The 24,914-nt window shown below is 40.6% G+C and overlaps 1 protein-coding gene across 7 annotated transcripts in view; it reads right to left on the bottom strand.

The window, feature by feature from the left end:
- sdk2a (sidekick cell adhesion molecule 2a) overlaps positions 1-24,914 on the bottom strand; it is a 184,290-nt gene that overhangs the window by 54,134 nt on the left and 105,242 nt on the right. For 4 of the 7 annotated variants that reach the window (XM_054760733.1, XM_054760729.1, XM_054760731.1 and 1 more), the window contains 3 exons: positions 12,066-12,228; positions 5,848-5,954; positions 5,320-5,467 (listed from right to left, as the gene is read on the bottom strand). In XM_054760733.1, the coding sequence (XP_054616708.1) occupies positions 5,320-5,467; positions 5,848-5,954; positions 12,066-12,228 (418 nt within the window). Of the gene's footprint in view, positions 1-5,319; positions 5,468-5,847; positions 5,955-12,065; positions 12,229-16,596; positions 16,631-24,914 lie in introns of those variants that run through there. The other 3 variants (XM_054760730.1, XM_054760735.1, XM_054760732.1) reach the window with 2 other exon arrangements.

Below are 24,914 nucleotides of genomic sequence, written 5' to 3'. Positions count from 1 at the left end.
GTGGCAACATGCATTATTGTTAGAATGCCAAGAGATTCATTCTGTGTTATTACCCTTTTTTTCTTGTAAAAGTATGATTTTATGTGTGTAATATTACTAGTTCCATCCATCCATCCATTTTCTATACCGCTTCATCCTCATTAGGGTCGCGGGGGCATGCTGGAGCCTATCCCAGCTGACTTCGGGCGACAGGCGGGGTACACCCTGGACTGGTGGCCAGCCAATCGCAGGGCACATATAGACAAACAACCATTCACACTAGTTAATTATTTTTTTTTTTTTTTTATTACTAGTTAATTCTGGTAAATTAATGTTATTTTTTTCTTGTAAAAATACAACTTCATTCTATAACTTTACCACATTTTCTCATATTTAAAAAAAAAAGTCTTTTATTCTTTTGCGACTAAAACTCGGTACTTTTGCAGTGTGCAGCAGTACACAGAAATAGATGACTGCAACAGATGGTCCCTAATTGGCCAAGCAGATGAAGTCCCCAATTATGCAACACACACATACAGTATAGCTGAAAATTACACTTGCAAAATCCAACCTCAACTCTGATGGATTGCATTAACACCACCCCCAAATGTCTTCTTGTTTCCATTTTAATTCCATTTTAAATAATTCTGCCAAGAAGAAGAATAGGTGGATACATAAGTATTGCAGTCCATCCTTTTAAATTGTTTGTGTGTGTGACAGTAGGTTCTCACACAAGGATGACTGGATGGTGTTTAGGGCTGACGGTCTCATGTGAGAGAAGCCCATTAAATGAGAGCTGACGCTAAGCACACAGACAGATTAGCCTTGACAAAACTGCCAGCATCTGCTTGATCGGTGCAGGATAAACAAACACACACACACACACACACACATACATATAGATGCACATATAAGGCCATTGAAAATCAATGCGTCTTAACACAAAGCAAACAAACAGGCGCTAGATATGTCTTGTCTGCATGATCACATACAGTATCCAACTTCACTTCTAGTATAAGTAAGTCATCTGCACGTCATCACGGTTGTCCCTCATTGTTGTCTTGCAGGCGAAAGAAGTTGCTCTCCACGCAAAAGGATCCTCGAACTCCTGGTGTCATTTAAAGACAGTGCCTGCCTGCATGTTGGATACATAATGCATGAGGAGCCATGCGGACCAAATGAATCTCAGGTGATTGCTGCCTTCACCGTGACTCTTCAGGAAGATTGCATACAGAAAACAAACTTATGCCAGGCCACAAACAGATTGGATGATATTCTCTCACCACACACACACTGGCCACACACACAAAAAAAACACACATTGAGAGCTGTCAGTCAAAAAGCAACAATGGAGGAGGCATGTTTTTCTAGCTTGGTCTAATCGGGTCCCTTGCGGTTCTCTATGTGTCTACCCTTTAAGAACAATATCACTTTATTGTAATATTACAAGCTTAAGAAGTTCCGGCTAGATATAATCGGACTCACCTTGACCACCAAGGCCTCTGGAACCAGTCCCCTTGAGAGGAGTTAGACTCTCTACCACTCTGGCATTGCCAGTGACGGGCAGAGGTGGCAATACTTTCTGCCCCCCGGCTCAGTGCCTGTACACTGGAGTTTAACCCAGTGGACGAGAGGGTAGTCTCCCTCCACCTTCGAGTGGGGGGACGTGTCCTGTTTGCACTTGTGCCAAACAGCAGTTCAGAGTACTCCCCCTTTTTCCATCCTTTAGAGCAGGGCTCGGCAACCTTTACCATTAAAAGAGCCATTTTGCCTCAAAACAGCTTATAAAACGTTTAAAAGTTACAATCTTTTACCTTTCACAACAATAGAATTCAAATAACAGAAGTTGAGTGTGCATGTGTAAGGCCTAGGTTGAAACAATTAAAACACTGAACTCTGTAGGCTTTTTTGAGTCTTTCCCGTATTTGTGTAAAATTAAAACAAAATGTATCCAACATTAACATAAAAAGCCCATCAAGTTTCACATATCTGCATATCAGTGCTGTCTGCTCAATATCGTTTACGTCACTTGAGTCCATCCATCCATTTTCTATGCCACTTCTCCTCATTAGGGTTGTACTGGCATGCTGAGGCGACAGGCGGGGTACACCCTGGACTGGTTGCCAGCCAATGGCAGGGCACATATAGACAAACAACCATTCACACTCACATTCATACCTGTGGACAATTTAGGGTCATCAATTAACCTAACATGCATGTTTTTGGAATGTGGGAAGAAACCGAATGCCCAAGGGAGAATCGGACCCAGATCTCCAGACTGTTACTGTGTGGCCAACATGCTAACCACTCGACCACCGTGCGGCCCGTCACTTGAGTCATCACAGGCAATTGAATATGCTTGCTCTGTCATCAATTTGCCTACTGGTGCTGCCAATTTATTGGTCCTGTCATTGATTGTCTTTGCAGAGAGAGACATTTCTTTTATTTACTGAATAATTTCCTGTTTCATTTTGAATTTGGAAAATGGACGCTCTGATATTTTTATGAACGATTCTTTCATGTATTCTCCATCTGTGAACGGCTTCCTCCGCCTTACGATCTCATGTGCAGCCAAACGAGTAGCTTTAGTTGAGTTTGGAGCGTTCATCCACTTCTTGAAAGTATGTTTGCTCTGCACAACCTTCCGTAGTACAGTAGTTCCAAAATCACTCTGTCATGCCCATCTGCAGTTGGGTACTTTTCAGAAAAAGCTGAGTGCTTGTTTTGAAAATGTCTTTCAACGTTATATTTATTGATGTTTGCTAATTTCTCGCCACATATCAAGCACAAGGGTAAGCCAGGGTCATTGGCAGTGAATGCAAAAGAATATGTCTATTCAGAATTAAACTATTTTCTTCTGAGATTTTTCTTTTTAGGGATGTATTCATGGTTATGGATAGGTTACCACAGGGGTAGCACACTCAACAAGATGTCTTCAGCATGTCTCACTGCACACACGGGCCCCCCTACCCCTTCCGTTGCTCATCCAATCAGCATTCAGAAAGCACTTGTCAGATATTTTAAACTATTTTGAAGAGCTGCATGTGGCTGTGGAGCTGTGGGTTGCTAAGCCCTGCTCGAGAGCGAGTATTGGAGAGTACACCATACAACAACACCTGGAGAGGCGTGATTGTGAAGAATGGCGCCCCTGAGTGGTGTTTTGTTATATTGTGCTCGTCACAGATTGCCCATCTTTAACATCATGTTCAGCATAAGGGTGTTCATATGCGCACTTGGCACCAGGACACAGTTCGCCATGGAGAACAACTTCTGGACAGCTTCAAAGAGATTCTGGACCTCCATCCACCATCTCAGGAGGGGGAAGCAGTGCATGGTCAACACCGTGTACGGTGGGGATGGTGTGCTGCTGACCTTGACTTGAGATGCTGTGGACTGGTGGAAGGAACACTTCCAAGACCTCCTCAATTACACTGACTTATTTTCAAATGAGGAAGCAGGGGCTGGAGACTTCCCGTTGGGCTCCAGGGGTGGACGAGATTTGCCCAGAGTTCCTCAAGGCTCTGGATGCTGTGGGGCTGTCTTGGTTGACACCAGTTTGCAACACTGCATGGACATCAGCCTCTGGATTGGCAGATCGGTGTGGTGGTTCCCCTTTTTCAGAAGGCATGTTTCAACTATTGTTTGATCACACTGGGGGTACTGGAGAGCAGGGTCCAACAGATTCTTAAAACTCAGATGCAGGAGGAGCAGTGCGGTATTTGTCCTGGTTGTAGAACTGTGGACCATCTCTATGCTCTCCGCAGGGGCCCTGAGGGTGCATGGGAGTTTTCCCAACCAGTCTACATGTGTTTTGTAGATGGAGAAGGCATCTGAGCGTGTTCCTCGGGGAATCCTTTGTCGGTATTCTGGAAGTATGGGATCGCCTGATTCCGGCGGTTTGCTTCCTGTATGACCGTTTCCAGAACTTGGTCCTTATTGCAGGCAGCAAGTCGGACTTGGTTCCAGTGAGGCAACTCCGCCAGGGCTGCCCTTTGTAATTGATTCTGTTTTTGGACAGAATTTCTAGGCCAGGGTGTTGAGGGGATCTGGTTTGGTGGCTGCAGGATTGGGTCTCTGCTGGCTTCATCCGGCGGTGATCTACTTCGTATCGGTCTGTTGTGGTGAAGAAGGACCTGAGCCTAAAGGCAAAGCTCTCAATTTACCAGTCGATCTACGTTCTTAACCTCACTTAAGGTCATGAGCTTTGGGTAGTGACTGAAAGGACAAGCGCTCGAGATGTTTCTGAGCATGGGCATCTGCTTAGGATGCTGCCCCCGCGACTCAACCCTGGAGAAGCGGAAAATGATGGATGGATATTCTTGTAATGCTACAAATTAATTTTGGCAACATTACATTCATTTTTATACAAATGAATGTGACTTTTAGAAAAAATAATTTATTTGTGAAATATTAAAACAACAATTGCTTAAAAGTAGCACCCTATCTTGGTAACACACACAGTTAATTCTGTCACATTATGTTTTTTTTCATAAACTTATTTATATTAGTATTACACGTTCTTTCTTGTAAAAATTGTACTTTTTATCACATAAATGACAACTATATTTTTATAATATTATACGTTTGTGCTATTAATATTACAAGTTTTACAGCTTCTTACATATTCATTCTTGTCATATAAACATTTTTTCTTCTAAAAATATTACCTTATTCTTTCTTGTATTACTCAGAGTAAACAGTTTTATTACATTATAAGTTTTTTACATGTAAACTTACAATTTTTTCTTGTAAAAATATGACTTTCTCATAATATTTTGTGATTTTTTTTATTAGTTAAATGGCAACAGAATTTTTTTCTTGAAAGTTACACACTTTTTATTGTTATATTAGAATTTTTTTAGGTTTGATTTTTAAAAAAATGGTCAAAATATTTTCGTAAAAAAATGAAATTACAATTAAATCCCTGCAATATTGCAATTTCTTTTTTGTAAAAATATGAATTTATTGTTGCATTTTTCTGACCTCATTCAGTTAGCGTAATTAATGTTATTTATGAATTTCTCATGATGTATTGGGTTTTTTTTTTTTTTTTTTTTTTTTACTTTCTTCTCCCAGTCATACCACACAAGGACAGTCAAGGATGAGAGCTGTCAGTCAAACATGGCATCACTTGTCCAATTTGGTGTAATTGATTCCCATGCTGCCCGCTGTGTGTCTAGCCTTCAATCATTGTGCTTGCAAAGTCAATAGGTGTGTGATATAATAGCCTCCTTTATCATGCGGTGTAACAACACAATTCCTTCATCTTACGCAAACGTGCGTCTCACGCACACACATGCACTTGCACAGAGGAAGCTGAGAGGCCGCTGCTGCGCTTACATGCGACTGCTGGAAGGGATCTTGCGTCCATCTCTGAACCATGTGATCTGAGGCTTGGGGAAGCTGTGGATGCGTGGGGCATGGATGAGAGCACCGTCACCTTGAGACACAGTTTGAGTCCTCTCGCTTTCCACGAAGTTGCTCATGTCTAAAAGAAGTGGAGAGAAAAGCAAAGCTCATTTAAAGCTCAGTTTGGCTGTTCGTGTATTTAAAAACATTTTTTTGGGCTTTGTCTTGAGAACTTTGAGCTTGTTTTGGCTGTTCATATTTTTGCCTCTTTGGCTCTTTTTTTTTTTAGAATCTGTATCTTTTATCTATTTTTCAGATTATTCATATCTCTGAAAATAATAATCGTGAAATTACAAAATATAAGGCTTCAAACATGTATTCACATCAACACTCATTGCCTTACATATTACTTCTTACCTTACATATTCATTTTATGGTACTTACATGCTGCACGGCAGTCTGTTGCGTTACGTACTGTACAGACACACATAGTATGTAACTGAACGTGTGCGCACTTACAGGCAACCCTCACTTCAGTGCTGCACTGCATTATGGCTCCAACTCGGTTTCTCACAATGCAACGGTAGTGGCCAGCATGGGATCGGTCCAGTGAGGGGATCAGGTACCTACACACACACACCACACACACACACGCACATTTATGTATATCTGGCTCTATATATGTAGATATCTATATACTGTGTATATATATACTGTATTACTGTATATATATATATATGTATGTATATATATATATATATATATATATATATATATATATATATAAACCAAAGTGCCATTCATCACCATCAGCCAGACTGACAGCGACATTTGTCATATGGCGGCTTTTATGCTCCACAATCATTATGCTAAATAAATGAATGCAGATGCTTTTCTCTGCAGAAACACACATTTAAGTGGCACTTCTCTTAAAAAGAAGACATGAGCAGGACTGCATTAAAAGCAGACGGTGTTTTACGTTTAACGCAGAACAGTGATTCAGTTGCAAAAGTACTGTGTTTAAATAAACTTGTCCCAGTAATGTTTGAGTCATTTCCTCAGTAACTTCCCACTCTCAACTGGCCGTGTACCCAGTCTTTTTAATGCACCCCACTAAGCAGGGGTCATAAATTCACCTATTTAGAGTAGCTGGGGGAGGGCTTGCCGATTGGGGGCTACTACCCACTCTCAACCGGCCCTGTACCCAGCCTTTTGAATGCACCACACTAAGCTAATGTATAACAAAGTGTAATGACATAATAAAAAGAGTAAAAATAATTTTTGATCATAACTTACAATAGATAGAATAGTAACTGGTGAATGAATGTCGGCGGTGTACCTTCTCTTTCCACTTCTGTACTCAAAGTTAGCATGTTCATAAACAGGCACGCGCTAATGAATGTGTGCCTGCAAATGGTCAAGCATTCCATACAAACGTGTATAATGTTACGTCCAAGATATAATGTAACGTGACATTAATGTTGTATCGCAGGGCTTAAACATCAAAAGCCTTGATAGAATGTTTGTTTGTTAAAACTTGATCTGGACATTACTAGTCGTATCAGCTATATCATAATAATGAATACTGTACATTATTGTTACTACTGTATCAGTGTCATAGTATTACTCCCTATGGCGGAATAGCAGCTGTTGGATACTGTAATGATGTTCATTTTGATTTTAATGCTTTTTAAAGGAGGAAATATAGACATATCTTTTGAGTTTAATAAATGTGCTTTCAAATTGCATGAATATCAACAACAACATGGGGTAGGCGTACATAAGCCTCTTGCTTCAGCCTACTCCTTCAGCTTTATTACTGTGAAATTATGTGATCTTGGTTGTAAAAATAATGTATGTCAACTGCTCAATAAACCAATATACGAGTTTCTGCATCATCCTCGTTAGTGGGCATGACGAGCATGTGTCCATTTTGTACTGGTTTATGGGGCAGGTACAATTGCACTCAATTAACTCTGCCTAGCAACAAGTGGCAGGGCAATTTTGTTGATAAATAAAAAACATTTTTCCAATAGGAAATAATTTAGTCCAGTGTCATACTGTTACCATTATGTGTAGGCAATTGTTTATGTGTAAAAAGAAGCTAACCGCTGCCCAAGTCAACATGTAAAAACAGTAAAAAAAACCTCACTTTTAACTAATTATATAATGCAAAGGTGCATGGCCATTTTTTAATTGGTCTCTGATGTCATTAACGATTGGAACTAAAAAATATTAGCAATCATTTTAACATGCTCAACAGCGTGTGGCAAGTATAGAAAGAATGCATGCATTGTCCTCAATGGCATGTAAAAATGATAAATCACTCACTTTTAGCTAATGATGCAATGTGAAGGTGATTTATGTCGTAGCTGCACCTTACACATTTTTTATTGGCCTTTATTGACAGTTATGATTGTAACCTATGAACTTTGCCTGGCAACAAGATAGAAAACCATTTTTCCACGAGAAATAATGGAAGTAATCAGTTTCAGCATCAAACTGTCACCATTAACTGGAGTCAATACTTAAAGCAACATTTGAACATTCTTACAATATAGGTGTAAATAGAAGTTAACCACGTTCCATATTAATATGCACAAATACAAAAATATATAAAGTACTCAGTTTTAGCTAGCGACATTATGCAAAGGTGATATACAATGTAGATGGGCTTCACACTTGCTCATCATTACCACCCCCACCATGCTCGCACCCAACCCACTTCCCCCTATGGTGCAATTCCGCATGATGTTGACGGGGGTCTGATTAAATGGATTCCAGTTGGCTTTTTAGATCAATGCTGGGGAAGAATAACAAGCAGAGAGGGGCTGGCCGGTGAGAGAGCCGAGCCAAATGCTGAGAATCAGAAAAAGGAGAAGAAAAAAAATGTTGGACAGAAGCGATGTTTGTGGGATGCCAAGGTGAGCATGAGGTTTGTGATAGCAATCAGATGGTGCCACCTGAGGGGGGCTCGTACATGTCTTCATCAGGACAGACAGCAGCTAGCATCCAGTGCACAAACACGTTGTTAGCACAGGTGGAGGACGCTCTTTGAGGTAATTATGCATCCTCGAGGGGAAGCTGATGATGTCTATGTTAAGATACACACTGGGCTGTCACTTACGTGACATATAAACGTATAAAAACAAATGATTAGTTCGTTTTAGAATGAGTCAATTACAGTGAGACATTTTTTGAGACATTTTGTGATATTTTTTTGGGTCATTATGTTATCATAAGTACATATAGACAAACTACAGAAAGCTCTCATCAAGCCTTCTAATTTAATATAGAACTCGTGGTTTGTTTTCATGGGGTGTTATGAGTCACCCAAATCACGAGGCAGCATGATGCATGAAACTGGGTCCACAAGAGCAAGACCAGACGAGATTTTAACATTAATTTTAAGAAAAGTACAATGGAAAAATATGGCTGGACAAACAAACTTATATTATATTATATAAACTTATCTTAAACTGTATTTAACCGTGTCACAAAGCAATGCAGGTGTATTTTGAAATGTTTATTATCCCACGCAGTGATGCTAAATGGTTTTATTGTCCAAATTTTACAAAGCACTAATGTTATAATAATATATAATAATAAATAATGCAATATTTGCATCATTTAATGTTGTTTTGCACTCTGTAAAGTTGTGGAATTACCTTTCGTGACATACATTTTCTCACAGTCAATTTGTACTGTAACATTTGCAGCGTTTCTTGAAATGCTCTTCAACTGTAATAAAGAGCAGCATTTTTTTCCGTGAATGCACACATATTTGTTCTGTTCCATGTGTTTTCTGTTTTACAAAAAGTCTCAGTGAGTGTTGACATGTTTGAGTCGGGCAAGTTCGTTTTGTTGCCTTTTTAACGGCTAGCCGCACGGAAACGTTTTCAGGTCAAAACGGCAAAGTATTTTATTGTTTCAGCCTCTCATCCACACGAGAACAGCGTTATGGGTGAAAATGGTATTTTTTGAAAATGGCTACCAGAGTGGGAAAATCTGAAAACGCCGTCTTGTCGTTATTGTGTAGACAGCTAATACGAGAACGATGACGACACCCACCTGATCTGACTGATCAGGAGAGCAAGCTCTGTACTGGACGGTCCTCTGGACTCCGTGGAGGAAGTGGGGGAGAGAAGGATGTTGGCTAAGCTGACGTCCATCATGGACAACACCTCTCACCCGCTACATGACACTGTTGTTTCCCTGGGTAGCTCCTTCAGCAGCAGACTGTTACACCCACGGTGTAAGAAGGAGAGGTTCTGCAGGTCCTTCATACCGACCGCTGTCAGGCTCTACAACACCTGCACCACCTGAACCATGTGTCACTATGTATTCTTTACTTGCGTATCTTGCTTGCTGGTGTAACAAGTGAATTTCCCTGCTGTGGGATAAATAAAGTACTATACATACTGTACATACATACCGCCACCCTGTCACCGCCACGTGACCAGAAGTGAGCTTAAAGACAAGCCAACATAATATCTGAATATTTCAATATTTTTACACCAGTCAGACTAGATAGTACAGTTCTAGTTTGACTAGATAGGAGAGCTCTAATCTGACTGGTGTGTGTCCCACCTAGTCTTTGAGCATGAACTGATGAAGGCTGCTTGGATGAGGGGCGAAACGTCTTCTAAGACAACCTGAACAGTCTAATTGCGATCGATTGAATGCCCTGAGAATACAATGACCTGGATGAATGAGAATATTCACAGACAGGCATGCTACCCTTTATGTTGCTACCACACACCCCCTTCGAATAAATTTGGCATACTAGCTTGTTCGTGTTGATGGGCTCACCTTGCTCATTATTAATATTTCCACACCAGGGCTGTGATTTTTGGCTTTTCAAGCATCTTTTTCCCTCCTAACTTCAGTGAATGTTGACATGTTTGAGTTGGGCAAGTACGTTTTGTTGCCTTTTTACGTTGCCTTGCATTTCTCTTCACAAAGCTCCATTCTTTTGCTGTGTGTGTATGCTAGCGGCCCTGCCTCCCCCACAGACACAAAGCGACTGTATAACTGACAAGAGGTCTCACTCTGTTCGCCGTTGCCCTATGTACGCTGTTGCTCTATGAACCAATGCATAGAGTGAAACCTCTACCTGCCTGTTTGGAGGCGAGAGAGGAGGAAAACAGACACGCATGCACATGGCGATACAGGCAGGCCGGCAAATGTATTTATTTATTATTGTGAGAGTTTTTTTCTGAAGAATTCTTGTCACGTTTTAATCTCGCGAGCTCTCAAGACACCGAATGTATTTTTGGTGATCGTATAATCATATGAGGCTGCATTGTGCTGCTGTAACAGCAAATCTGGAAAAGCCTCATCAAGACCTTTAATTTGATATGTGACTCAATGTGGTTTGTTAAAAATACATTTTTTGGCCTTGTTTCTGGTCAACTCTGACCTCAGGCCATTTCCTTACTATCACCCCTTAAAACCTAACCACCAGAGTGTCTATATTCCTAGCGCATGTCCATAAAATCTGAAGACGGTTGCATTAAGAGTCTTCTCAAGGCATGGGGTCAAACTTTAGAGTTCAATAACAGCGCCACCACGTGGTGTATTTTTCATAAAAATAATAGCACAAGCAACACAGTAGGTGCATGTTTTGACAGACCTAAACAGATACTGTATCTTGGCCTTGCTTGTGCTATGCAAAGATAGCCAAAAAACACTAATGAAAAATAAGAGCGTCCACAAGGAGTCAGTGGCCAGTGAAACAGCATCTTACTGCTGACGGAGCAAAGCAAGCAGCACGTTGGCCCAATCTGATGAAAAATAAGCTTTGTGTGATTTTTGTTGCCGCAACAACAAACAGCACAAACTTTATCTGCTCGCAGATATCTCATGCATGTTGAACGCAAAGCCAGATACAAATCTGAATACATTTGACAAGCCCCTTGACGCAAGATGTGATTGGAATGAATTCATAAGAGATGGAATGTGCGCAATTAGTTACAATTAAATGTGGGAGCAGGAAACTATTAATAGCAGGTGAATAATGATAAACACTGAAAACATCTTAAGTCTCATATAGACTTTTCAACTATGCTTGTGTCTCAGAGGACCCATAATAGTGTATTGAAAGTATGTTGCCCAAAATCTAGCCTTGATGCTTGAATTTGGACAGTTTAGGTGTTTGTCCGCACCTGTCTCTGACGAAGTATGTGGCTTCAAGAAGCGCTGTTGTGTACTATATCCGCTTTTTACATATACACTGCACTCGTCCAACGTAATAGATGTCAAACACAACAACGTAACATTGAGGGGACCCAAACGTAACAGTAGCATCATTATGTGAGGTACAGGTAACGGCTAATGCTACAGTCACATTTAAACAGCAACATCAGGCTAGGTTATACTGTTCGCTGAGGAAAAATAAATGATCAGACTTACAGGTCCCACAGCTGTAGTGGACTCATGGATAGTTGGCAGGCTTTATTTTAAAATGTGTAGAGAACCTTTTCTTTTTTAATTTTTTGGACATGTGACAGGCTCATCTAGCTAGGGTATCCTGTCCATGAGTAAGGATATCAAAACATCATTTGAAACATCAAAAGCGACCGTTTTCTCAAAAGTGGAGCAAAGTGAGGGAGATGATAGACTTTTCTCACATTTGGTGCTCATAAACGGGCTCTGGGGACACATATTACTGTTACAACAGTCAATTTTGTATAATAGGGGACCTCTAATAGTGACAGTGAGGGATGGTTGCTTACCTGTATTCCAAGGAGAAGCGTGTGAGCTCGGTGCCATTGTAGATCCATTTGAACTCTAGGGGCCAGCTACCCTCAGCCATGCAGGTGAGGACAAGTCGGTTGCCCTCTAGATGAACCTGGGTCTGAGGAGGCTCCATCTTGAAATAAGGTGGCACGTCATCTACTGGACACAGAAAGTGTGTGCAGAGTGAGTCGCTGGTAAGAAGACAGTGTTTTAGTCACACACACAACACAGCAATTCACAGGAAATGAGGTTCTCAGAGTGCACCATTTCCATTCCCCCCGCTTCCTCCGTCTCCTCCGCACTGATTGAGACCTTGAAGGTCAACAGAAGAAGCTGCTCGGAATATGTTGTTAACACGAAAAGTGGCTTATTCTTTTACTTCAAATGTTTCCAAAGAGAGAGTGAGAGAGGTGCGGAGAAGAGGAAGTGCAAATGAACAAGGCTATAGCACTTGATCAGCAAGGCATGGAGGATGGACACACACACACACACACGAGTTGGCAAGAGGAAGCGGAAAAAGCTCACAAAATAATGAAAAAGTAGAACGGCACAGACTGCACAATTCTAAATTGGATCAGAACCAAATTGTCTGATCCCCACCTCTGCCATATGCCTGCATTTTGTCATCACGCACCGAGAAATTACACTTCCAGGAAAAATCAACCGGAGATGGACATAGTCATTGATTAGTTGACCAATTAATTAACTGCTGATTAATTAAATCTTAAAGCCATTAATACAAAATGGAGTATAAATTATAACACATTCACAGTTTATCTGTTTTTCTCATTAAAATAATGAATCTGAAATTAAAATGAAAATAAAAACTAATTGATTCATTGATTGTTGATTTTCAACATTTGTTAGAATATTTAGCCAAATGTAGTTATCTATATGCTACATTATATTAACATTTATTAAGTACTTTTTAAATAGATTTTTTACTATTTTGTAGTACTATTGCTCTTTTTTATGTTAATTATTTTATTTTGTTGAGTTTTATTTATTTTAGCATACATTTTTCTTGTTAAATTGGAAAATATTTTGGCAGTAGAGTTGTCCCTCGCTACTTTGCTGTTTGAATTTCATCCCGTCATGGTTTTTCAAAAATACATGCTTATATTATAGATTATGTTATTGCATGTTATTTCATGTGTAGAGGGCTCTAATAAAAGTTCAAAACTGTATTTTGAAGGTAGTAAACTACAAAACTATTGGATTTATGAACAAGGAATCCTACTTCGTGGAAATTTACTTATCACAGTCGGGTCTGGAACTCATAAACTGATTACTATATATTGTGTCCCCTTGTATTTGATATACTGTACAGTACTGTATTAATCATGGCACTTTAATCAATTTAATCAATTAATTAGGAGCTGTGTCTTTAAATTATTTATTTTTAATATATTTGTAATATGCTACTTACACAATTTTATTAGTTTCGGTTCCAAAAAGTGGCCCGACTTCCTACTTATTGTGTCTAAATATAGCCTCCTGTATACAAGAAGGCAAGTTAAGAAGTAGTGAGAAGGTAGAAAAAGTTTCACAGCCTTAACACCTCTTTCTCTGACAGGATGAGTTATGCTCAGCACCTCCTGTTATTTATCTTTATAGTTCCCTAATGCACCCACATTATACGGGCCTACTTACACACGCACACACACACGCATGCACACATACACTCACACGCACACACGCAAACACACACGCTGAGAAAGGCTTTAAGGTGAAGACAAAGCATTTTCATTTCACTTGATGAAAAAGGCATGATCAGACGTATTGATCCGTCTGCCTCGCCAGCCACGGGCGACACGGGGCTGATCGCTCTAGCGTTTGGTCGAGCGTGTGGAGCCCTTGCTAATGAGACCCCATACGAATAGTGAGCCACTAAGGCCTGGGGCATGCCTGGTTGTGGGGTTCACCGAATGCACTTGATTGCTGGAAACCTTCTCCACAAACACCCTGAGATTTATGGCTGTCGAAGCAGAGGTAGGTGTGGTGGAATTGGGTGTGTTACAGAGAGAGAGAGGGGGCAGCCTCGGCCAGCCCAAACACGGGTAGGGAAAATTGAACCCGATTGCTACTCTAAATAAGAATGAATGTGCACCTCTGTGTGTTACACCGCCGGTCATGCATGCACACAAATGCCCCCAAACACTCCCCTTGGGAAACTGATTAGTGCCTCCATTTGTGTCTATAGCACAAACACTACACTCATAAAAACAAGGCAAACAAACTACAACAGGGCATTCTTTTCAGTAATTATTACTGTAAATTCTCCGATAAACACCTCTAATTAGCGTCACATCAAAAAAACATTGGCTGTGTCTGTAGGCGACCTCCTGATGTAGTTTTCATTAACTCCACAAGACGGCAGTAGTTGAATTTGAATATCACACACATCACATATCTAGCTCTGCTTGCGCTTTAAAACGTTGCTACTCCACTGTTGGTGTGAAACTCAGGTGTGTTACACTTGCCCTACTGTTGTTTCCACTTTCTCATGCACTCTAAATCATCATTAAAGTGAAAAGAATTGAAGAACTGCAAAACACTGCATGCTAGCTGTTTTGCAGTAATTGATTGATAACAACCAGAAAAAAAACAGGCAAGGATGTCTCCAGGAGACACCACAGGCCTCGGCGTAATGAGCAGGTAGTGGCAGAAAGTCTGTCTGATGTTTTTTCTCAGGCACACAGCACTCCCTGACGGAGATCACACAATGCTACAGCTCATGCCAACAGCTATCAAGTCGCTAGAACAAATCCCACCTTCGCCACATGGGAGTACAGACACTTAACGGTCACACCATTAGGAACACATGCACAGTGTACATCCAATAGAAGAAATGTATCAAACCAGCTTATTATATGTTGTCGAAAGTCTCTGTTAAACGTCCCTTTGTGTGTTCCCGTCTTAACAAACTTATCCGTAACGTCTGCTCCAGACTTGCGGTTGTCTTCTTCTGCTTGTTTGATCTCATAATCCAGGGCTGTCAAACTCAATCACATGGGGGCCCAAAACTGAAAGCCGACTTCAGGTCGTGGGCCGGCTCAGATACAGTATCAGTCAAAAGTTTGGAGGCACTTTCTCATTCAATACAATGGGAAAGTGTCTCCAAACGTTTGACTGATGGTGTATATGATCATGGTTGTTTTGCCGTGGTGGTTCGTTTCAGTAAAGTGATTGGAAATCGACCACCAGCTTGTTATCGCCTCAATGTCTGGGCAACAGCTACAGTATTTTATATTCATACAAAATCATCACAGTCTGCAAGATGTGTGGAGTCTGCAGCTGTACAATAGGAAGGGGAGGCGTTTCCCAACTTTACTTTGTCTTAGTTAAAATGATCTCTTTTGACAGTCTTAATGTGTTATTTTGTATAAACAGGCAGTAATAGTTAAGCTGGTGTTGTTTCTTGTCGTGTACACTTAAAGTATTGTAACTTTTGATCTGAAAATGGCACCATTGGTAAAAATGGTTGTGCAATTTGTGGTAATGTAATACTGGGGCCACACATGACATAGTAAACCTAGAGGAGGAAATGTGACAGAAACAAGAAGAATGATTGATGCTTTAGTGCTGCAAGTGATGGGAAATTGTATTACACTTAAGTGTTGTGGCCCTCACCGCCCACTGTAGTTAAGATCGGGTTTTTTCGCCATCCTTTTAGAGGGCACTCACCGGCCAAAACCCATGGTTAAGAATCACTGCCCTAGGCAACACATTTATAGTAACATACACAAGCATGAGTCTTATTTATGTCTTATTTACTCTTATTTTGTGTACTACAGTGGATATAATGAGTGTAAAAGTAACTATAGGGGAGTTATTTCATGGCTAGAGGGCTTTATAGTGTTAACAACCATATTCAGAAGGTCGGAAACAGGTTTTTCTATGCTCTAATATTCAATTTGTAAATAAAGAATCCTACTTTGCGGAAATTCACTTACCATGGCCGGGTCTGGAGCCGCGACAAACACGGGATCACTGTATTGCTATACAAGGTGTATACTGACTAAGTACAGTATATTCAAGTTGAATTTCCTTAGTATTGTCCCTTGAGAAGAGATACTGTAATAAATATTCTTGAGGGGTGGACTCACTTTTATTAAATATTGTATTTTCTCATTTTGCGATTTGACTAACACCTGAAACATTCCTCCCTCCTACAATCAAAAACGGTACAGTCCAGCTGTTTTACATCTGATCAAACGCTATGAACAAAAAATGTGTGCTCTACTGAGTGTCATTCTGGTTATTTTCACAGGTTCTAATGTTCAGGTGTAACTAATGTTCTGCATGAAAAGGCAAACATAAAATCAACACTTAACCCTATAAAGCAGGTTCAATATGTTTGGTGTCCATTTACTAATGTGTCTCCATCTTCGCCAACAAGCTGCCATAGGAGACCGCAGAGAAGCTGGATCGATTGTGTGAGGATTACATTGTGTATACTACTTTGCTGAAAATAGCCAGAAAGGGGATTGTGTGGTGGGGGTGCACTCTAATCACTGTGGTTACCTGATTTAGTAGCATTCATGGCATTTGTGGTCCTGCCTGGCAAGAAATAAAAGGCATGCAGTGGAGATGATGGATGCCTCATAGGAAGGCTGGCGATGTGCACTTCATGTGACCAATTTCACATTGAGGGTAAAGCTGCAGGAATGAGGCGAGGTGAGGGTGGTCACATTTTGACATCGGAGTCATGCATTTATAACCCTGTGTAACACACCCTTCATCCTCTAGTGGCCCACGGTTCAATTTTGTCCCGCTGCAATCTCATAAACATAAAATAAAGGACAAATTTGCATCAGAACATCACCAAGAAAGTGTACGACCACAATGACAAAAAGAAAAACCATTAATTAAAATTGCAAATGAAACGTTTACACAAAATAGCTGTCATTATACGGTGAAAATTGCTTTTTATTAACCATCACACACTATCGGTTTGAATGTCACGGCTTCACTCCATCACAGTTTTCAAAAGTATATTAATTAATAAATCATGCTGTTTCATGGTCAAATAGAGCCTATTATAAGTCCAAAAATATACACATTGAAGCAAATGTTACATATTTTTCACCTAAATTAAGCATTTTCAAACATAACAATGTCTAAATGACCTCAAATAGAATATAAGGCATTCAGAAGATGCATTAAGACGCTGCGAATGATATGTAGTATTCTACACTGGTCACTAGGTGTCAGTAATGTTACTGCAATGTTGGGTGAGACACACACACACACACAGCAGATTTTGATTTGACAATCAATTTTAGAGCTTGTAGATCTGGTATAGGAGATATTTTAGTATTGATCCTTATATCACTAAGTTTTGTATTTAAATATAACTCTTTGGGCATCTTGACCTACATTGGTTTGGTTTTAGCATGTTTAATAAGGAAAAGTGCTCCCCCACATCCTTAAATGTTTCTTTATGCGGTCCTCGGTGGAAAAAGTACAATGAACTCTTCAGATGAACTGCCGGGGTCACGTGTTTGATGCTGCATGTGTCAGTGGTTACATATTCCCCATGTACGAACATGAAAACAATAGCATCTATTTTTGTTTGCGCTCTGCAAACTTTACCTGAGAACAGGCCAGGTTGATGTGGTAAGCCTTGTGCTGCCATCATCACTGCAAATCTGCGCATTGAATTGTCTTTGAAGCGGCACTGAGAAGACATGGAACATACAGTAGACAACACTGACCTATTTCCATGTCTATAGACACATGACTGTGTCGTCATCATTGTTTCTGGAGGAGACAAAGAAGAGGAAAGACGAGGCAGCACTGTCACCTCCTTCATTCCAGTGATGGATGAGGGGACAGAGATGGTTTTGGCAGGTGCATGATGACCACGGCAGGCATGGAAAAGCTGGCCGAGCAGCTGGGAATTCCTGCCGAAGCTGATGGAAGCCGATGAATGTGGTTGAGTGGATCAGGAGCTTAAAATGTAGAAGGATGGAGGAGCATGAGGGTTTTTAATGTGCCAGGAAACACCACCATGGCCCATTTGTTGTGAATAAATAGAATGCAAGTCAGTGGAGCCTGCACCTCCAACAAGGCCTAACGATCCCAATTTGGAGCCTCCTCCTGCATGTGACTGAAATTTCCATTATGATTCAATTATATAAAAAGAGGTCTCACTATAGTGTTTTGGAAGTGTGTTGGCCAAAATCTAAATTATAGCTTTGATGCTTGAATTTAGACAGTTTAAAAGTGCTTTTACTAAGCTCTACTTACGTCTTCCAAGCCTGTAGCTGACTGACAGATAGTTGACAGGCTTTATTTTAAGATGTGTAGCAAAGCCTGCTTTTTTGGGGGGTGAGGGGGTGCGCGGAGTGGGCTCATTTAGCTAGGGCGAGGGTCAGAGGCAGCACCATGTCGATGAGGAAGAAGGTTTTTCTTTCATAATGTCACGACAACGTGGCCCTTCATAAGCAACCGTTAGAGCACCTCTTCTCTCAAAAGTGGAGCAAACAAGTACGAGGGAGATGTACAGTGGCAAAAGATATATTTACAGCACACTTTGGGAAGCAAATGTGTGAGTGAATTTTAAAGCCCTCATAAGGTTTCAAGTGAGCTGAGCAGGTCTGAACTATAAACTATTTTTTTAACGTTGTTTGTTTTAGTTCCACTTCCTGGAGCTGCATTGTACATGTGTCCCAATACTTTTGTTCACACACCGTCCAGGTTCTGTATCTATGCAACCTCCAAGCCTTGCGACAGTGCATCATGTTATGTGGGACATGTTAGTGCTTTCATTTTGCCTCGCCAATTGGACTTTAACATGCAAGATGGGGGTTATGCAACAGTCATGGCGGTGACCTTGGCCCCATAATGGATTGGTGAAAGGTGGGCTATCGGGTGGTGGTGAGGAGGTTAAAAGCATCTGAAAAGGTGATGAAGCACCTCCCTTATGGGTGCATGCAAGAATGCATAGCAAGCAAAAACATACATTATAAAAGTTGCTGGTGCAAGGAGAGGGCCATTGCAGCATTGCTCACGACTGCCCCGTCCCTATGAGGGGGTGTGAAGGTCAGATGCTTTGTCACTAACCACTAACACAGTGACAACATGTTACGGAGGCATGGATTAAGAAAGACAACAAACCACAAAAGACCAAAACAAGAAGAGATGGAAGAACAATGGGCAAGGTGAGGAGGCGACGCATCCTCCTCCATCCAGCCGGGCAAGGTGAAGTGACCCATTAGAGCCAAAACAAGCGGGCCAGCCCTGGAAAGACAGCGTTGCTAAGATGGAGAGCCTCCATCCGGCTTGACATTCATTTCCACAAATGGCCCATGGATCAGCATCTGCATGCTGCTGGATGAGTGGCAGTCCATCACAACCCCACCTTCCCTCATCTGTATTTATAGTTCCTAAATCATGTTTCCTCTCCATTCAGTGGGGCCACAAACAACATATACAAGCCTTTTGCGGCGCCAGGAGAGGATTCACGGTGCAAATGAGGTGCTTTTTAAAGCTTCCTCACACACAGTTTCATGGTAACCCTTAATAGGACACTTGTGTACCATGCTTATTTACAAAAATATGCCTGTAAAGTCACATGAAAAATGAAGATCACAAGAGTTTCGTTCAGCGAGCCTCAAAGATCTACCCTCTATAATCCAAAAACCCCAAAGTCCTACAATTCCTGTGGCTGTCGATATTATCTTGTCATTCCCAGTATGGTCTTTATGGCCGTCATTTGCTGATGTAGTCCTGTTTGTCTCTGTTGTTTTGTTATTGTTGTCTCTCTCTGTATTGTCCCCGCATCCCCCCCTCTATCCACTCCTGCTCTGGTCCGGCCGCTCCAAATTTGCATAACAATAAACATCAAATAAAGTCAAACAAAATCTGTGTAACAGGGGAAGAGTATCTTCCACTTTTGCTTGGCAGAGCAAATCTGTTTAGCATGTAAGGGCATCTAGATCAACAATACTATCTGCACCAGTGGCTGGACAGGGCAAAAAAAATAAAAGTCTTAGTATTCCGAACTTCACTGTCAATTCCCCCTAAAGTTGTACAATTCCTAACTTGACTTTTAAAAAAAGTGGCACAAAACTTTGGAGTTTGGCCTGCTTTCATGTCTGACATCATATAAGAGGCGAGCGTTGCGTACAAGACCGCAGCATACCTCACAAGAGCTCTGTTAAGTGTAGAGTAAATATCAAAGAATGAACCCTATCATCCCATGCCCCTAAAGTTGTACAGTTCCAAAGTTGATATAAGAAAAAATTGCCCAAAACTTCAGAGTTAAACCCAACGCCAAGCATAATGTCATGAAGGACATGAGCGTATTGCATGACGGACTGTCGAACAAAGTCATAAGAGTCGCTGCGCCCCGAAACACAATGAAACAACAACATAAACTTGCAAAAACTGTGGGATCCAACCGTATATTATTTTTTGAAATAATAGATCTTACTTCCAAAATTGATACGTGTTTACATAAAATTTGATGTAGTTATTTACAAAATTATTATTTAAGTTAAGTGTCTGTTTTTAATCATTGCACCTGGAGGTTTTCCGCAGCCCCGCCCAACTGGTGGCTTTTTAGACAGGCACCAAAACAAGACATGCTAAATGAACAATATAAAATATATTAATAAAGTCCAATCAATAATAAGAAAGAAATAAATAGCGCCAAGTGCCTCAAAGAATGACAAATTTCTTCAAAAGTGGAAAAAATGTGTCCAAGCAAATATAAGTAAATAGCACTACTTGCCACATGGGTGCAATGAAAACGCTGTGTTTGAAAAGTAAACAATCCCATAACCCCATCCATGTCAAAATAGTAACCGTGCAACATTTCAGCCTGAGCATAGTGTTTTCAAAACCCCAGGTACACTACAGCTACGTGTTGGTAACAGAGGTGCAACATTTCAAAGTAAACAAGTTACAAACCAAAAAAAGGAGGAATCAGCCCTAGAAAACCAGGTACCATTATTTCTCTCCGTTGGTCTGCTGATCTCAGTGGTCAAGATGTGTTGTGTACTTCAGAGCTGCTCTGCATAGCGTACAAATGTTGTGGGCTTTGTTGAGTTTTCGGTCTCTGTAAACTCCAAAGACGCTCCAACTATTTACATCCATTCTCGTCCTTATTCATGGTAACCTTCGGCGCATGTGCGAGAATCGTTTCAGCAGCAGCCCTCTTGAGTTGTTTTAGAGACACACTGTCAACCTCTACAATAGATGAATGTAAAGATTTATGGATGATTCTTATTGATCGAGGAGGCTGCTAACAACGCAGCTGTATCTATCGCTTGTCAAATCGGATATCCGGTCGTATCGGTTTATCTTTCAAAACCCTAGTTTTTACTAACATAACAGCAGTTACTTCATTTGAACACTGTAAGCAAGCATGCATACAGTCATCCCTTGTTTATTGTGGTTAATTGGTTCCAATTTCCGCAAAACAGGATTCAATATTAATAAATGGAATAATTTCATAGTTGGGCCGCACGGTGTTCTAGTGGTTAGCATGTTGGCCACACAGTCACAGTCTGGAGATCGGGAAGACCTGGGTTTGATTCTCCCATTTCTGTGTGGAGTTTGCATGTTCTCCCCGTGAGTGTGTGGGTTTTCTCCGGGTACTCCGGTTTCCTCCCACATTCCAAAAACATGCATGTTAGGTTAATTGGTGACTCTAAATTGTCCATAGGTATGAATGTGAGTGTGAATGGTTGTTTGTCTATATGTGCCCTGTGATTGGCTGGCGACCAGTACCCTGCCTATCGCCCGAAGTCAGCTGGGATAGGCTCCAGCATGCCCCCGCGACCCTAATGAAGCGGCATAGAAAATGGATGGATGGATAATTTCTTAGTTATACCATTGAAAATCTGTTATTACAGCCCTGTAGAAACTCTTTGTTTACAACACATTGCTAATGTGCAGGCTATGGGATCACTGCAGGGACACAAGAGACGGCCAGGGCTTTAAGCATGGCATGCTAGCAAGTTAGTTAGTAACTCCAATTTATTTATTCAAAAGTTAAGAAAAGCTTTCAAACGGAGTGGGGAAAAAGGACAAACTAAGACGCCAAAAACGTACCACTTCCACACAGAATGTGAGAACTTTTGTTCACTATGTCATATTAGACATACCATGGCTGACTCCATGCAGTGTGAAGGTGATGTAATGTAATATCTCAAAAATGTTTCATGTCATTACTGGTGCCTAGTGACCAGAATAATACATTTATTAATTCATTTTTCAAAAACTGCAATACAGTGAGTGATCGATGTTAGAACCGTGACGTAGCGAGAGTTGACTATGCTCCAAAAATGCCTGTACAATTATTAAAATGATAGCCATTGTTTGACACTGGAACATATATTAGATATTTCTATTCCCTTATTTCCTATGGAATTAATGTTTTGAGTTACATATATCATTTTTAAAAATTATTCTACTTTTGAAAACCTATTTATTTTATGTATAGTTTTGGTGTCTCTTCAGGCCTGAGACATGAATTTCTTGTCAGCCGGCCCAGCTGTGTTTAGTGGATGGCTCTTAGGTTAGTTCATGTGTAACTGATGCGATTAATTGAAGAGTGGCATAGAGCGGTGATGCGTCTCGCTTCCTGTGTGGCCCCTATGTGTGTGTGTGTGTGTGTGTGTGTGTTTAGGTGCGGTCTATCTGATGCTGCAGCAACACAATTAGAGGCAGTATCATCCAGCAGACAAATGGAGATTTAATTAGAAGTGAAGACGCAGCGCGAGGCCAGTCAGTGGGCAGCAGATTAAATTATCTGGACAACAAATTTCACCCGGCGGTGCATTCCAATCTGCATGACGACGGCTTTTCCCTGTTATGGAATTCTCACAGCATCTTCCTCAAGCACCCGGATGACACGGACTTCTGTTCTTCTTTCTCCATTTTAAATGTATTTTGCTGTACATTAAGGCTTCTTTGTCTGATGTGAGCTTCAAAGCTCATTTTACAGTCAGCTCCCATTTCCTATCATCATCTCTCTGTGTGAAGATGTGTCGCCATCACATCCTCTATCCACTTGCCACTCTTCTGAGTCACCACGAGTCTAATGTGCAGTGCACCCAAGGACCATGTCTGAAATGGCATAATTAGAGTGTATAGCTCCACCAAAGAGACACAAAGCCTGTTGTCGATTAATGAGTGCTCACACAGCCTTGACGTACACATGAACTCACCGCTGAAGCATCTTTAGCAGAGGGAAGACGTTAGGGCTTTCTTAAGTGCAAACATTTTAATAACGTTCCCATCTTTACCAAGCATTCATAGTTATGACTGGGTGGTCACATTTTATTGTGTGAATGCCGAAACACAAAAATACTGCCACAAAAAACATGGCTAAACGTTACAATGGCGGGTTACTGCAGCATCATTTTGGAATGGATTCAAATTTGGTTGAAAGAAACATGGCGCATGACGGGTTGTTGTCTTTTGGTTGGCTGGTTGATTGGTCGACAGAGAATTGTCACTTCTCTGTTACGATACAATATTATGAACTGGATCAAACCAAAATGATCTACATTGTGTTGTGTCTTCTTGATAGAAGAGAACAAAAAGCGACATTTACAGTAGACCCAATTTACAATGAATACATAATGCAACATGGAGTGCACTTCTCTTCTTTGTATAATTCATTGGCGAGTTAAACGCTATTTTAAATACTAATATGCTACGCTATTTTCAAAGAAGACCCCCTTGATGGAACCTTGAAATTTCCAATGAAATGTATCGAGGCAAACCAAACTGTATACTGTTTGAAGGCCACGTAGCTTCAGCATCTAATAGGTTATCTGTATTGTTAGCCATATTGTTGACCACCACAAGGGGGCGGATTTGTTTTAAATGGAAAATTGTGACTGAGATTTTCAGGATGATTGTCCCTCTGTCCAAACATGCATCAATTCCAAAACATTGGATTTTTTGCTAAAATCATGGCAGGAACATTGCATTTATTGCAGCATCATACACAGCCTAGGTTCCCAAAGTGGGGTACACGTACCTCCAGGAGTACACCAATTGTCATTGGGGGTACGTGAATAAAAATGAAAAACAATTAATGCCTAACACTCACAATTACGAGTACAGCTGAACTCCTCATAACACAGAGCTCACCGTCATAGCAGAAAGAAGTTCTTGAAGTTCTTCATTGCTCTGTGTGAGCGTTATGAACAAGTTTGATGATTATGTTGAATATTAAGAATGTTTCATCTTGAAAGGTTAATTTATATCGGTGTTCCAATCCCTGCACGGTGAAAACCTGTCAATGTATGTGCGTGTCAGGACGAGAGAGTGGAGATTCCCCTGAAAATGAGGCTTTATCGCTGCTTGCATGTATTTTTGTACTTTGGATATGCTTTATCATGTTTGATCAACTTTCCCTTTCAATTAGAATTAATACGCAGATTTAAATCATAGCGACTGCAAGTGGACAAAAGTGAAGCTTAAGTTCAACCATTCAACGGGAATAAAATAAAAGATATGTAGGACGAATATACTTCAGTATCTAAGAGAAATTCACATCTTACCTGTGTATCAATTGTTGAACCAGAATTACTTGTTATAAATTTAATGAATCAATTAATCATGTTTAATATTTAAATGTAATGAAATGTAAACATGTTTTTAAGTGTGCAGCAGTAGGGGGTACATGGCTTCAAGTCAAATGTCTGAAGGGGTATGCGGCTGTAAAACGTTTGGAAACCACTGATATACAGTAATCCCTCGTTTATTGTGGTTAATTTGTTCCAGACCCGACTGTGATAAGTGAATTTCCACGAGGTGGCATTTCTCATTTATAAATCAAATATAAATCAACATTGAAAACCTGTGTTCTATGT

This window comes from Dunckerocampus dactyliophorus, chromosome 18 (genome assembly GCF_027744805.1).
Source record: "Dunckerocampus dactyliophorus isolate RoL2022-P2 chromosome 18, RoL_Ddac_1.1, whole genome shotgun sequence".
Classification (NCBI taxonomy): domain Eukaryota; kingdom Metazoa; phylum Chordata; class Actinopteri; order Syngnathiformes; family Syngnathidae; genus Dunckerocampus; species Dunckerocampus dactyliophorus.
The sequence above is the reverse complement of the archived record's forward strand: the minus strand, read 5'-3'. Positions and strand labels throughout refer to the sequence as shown.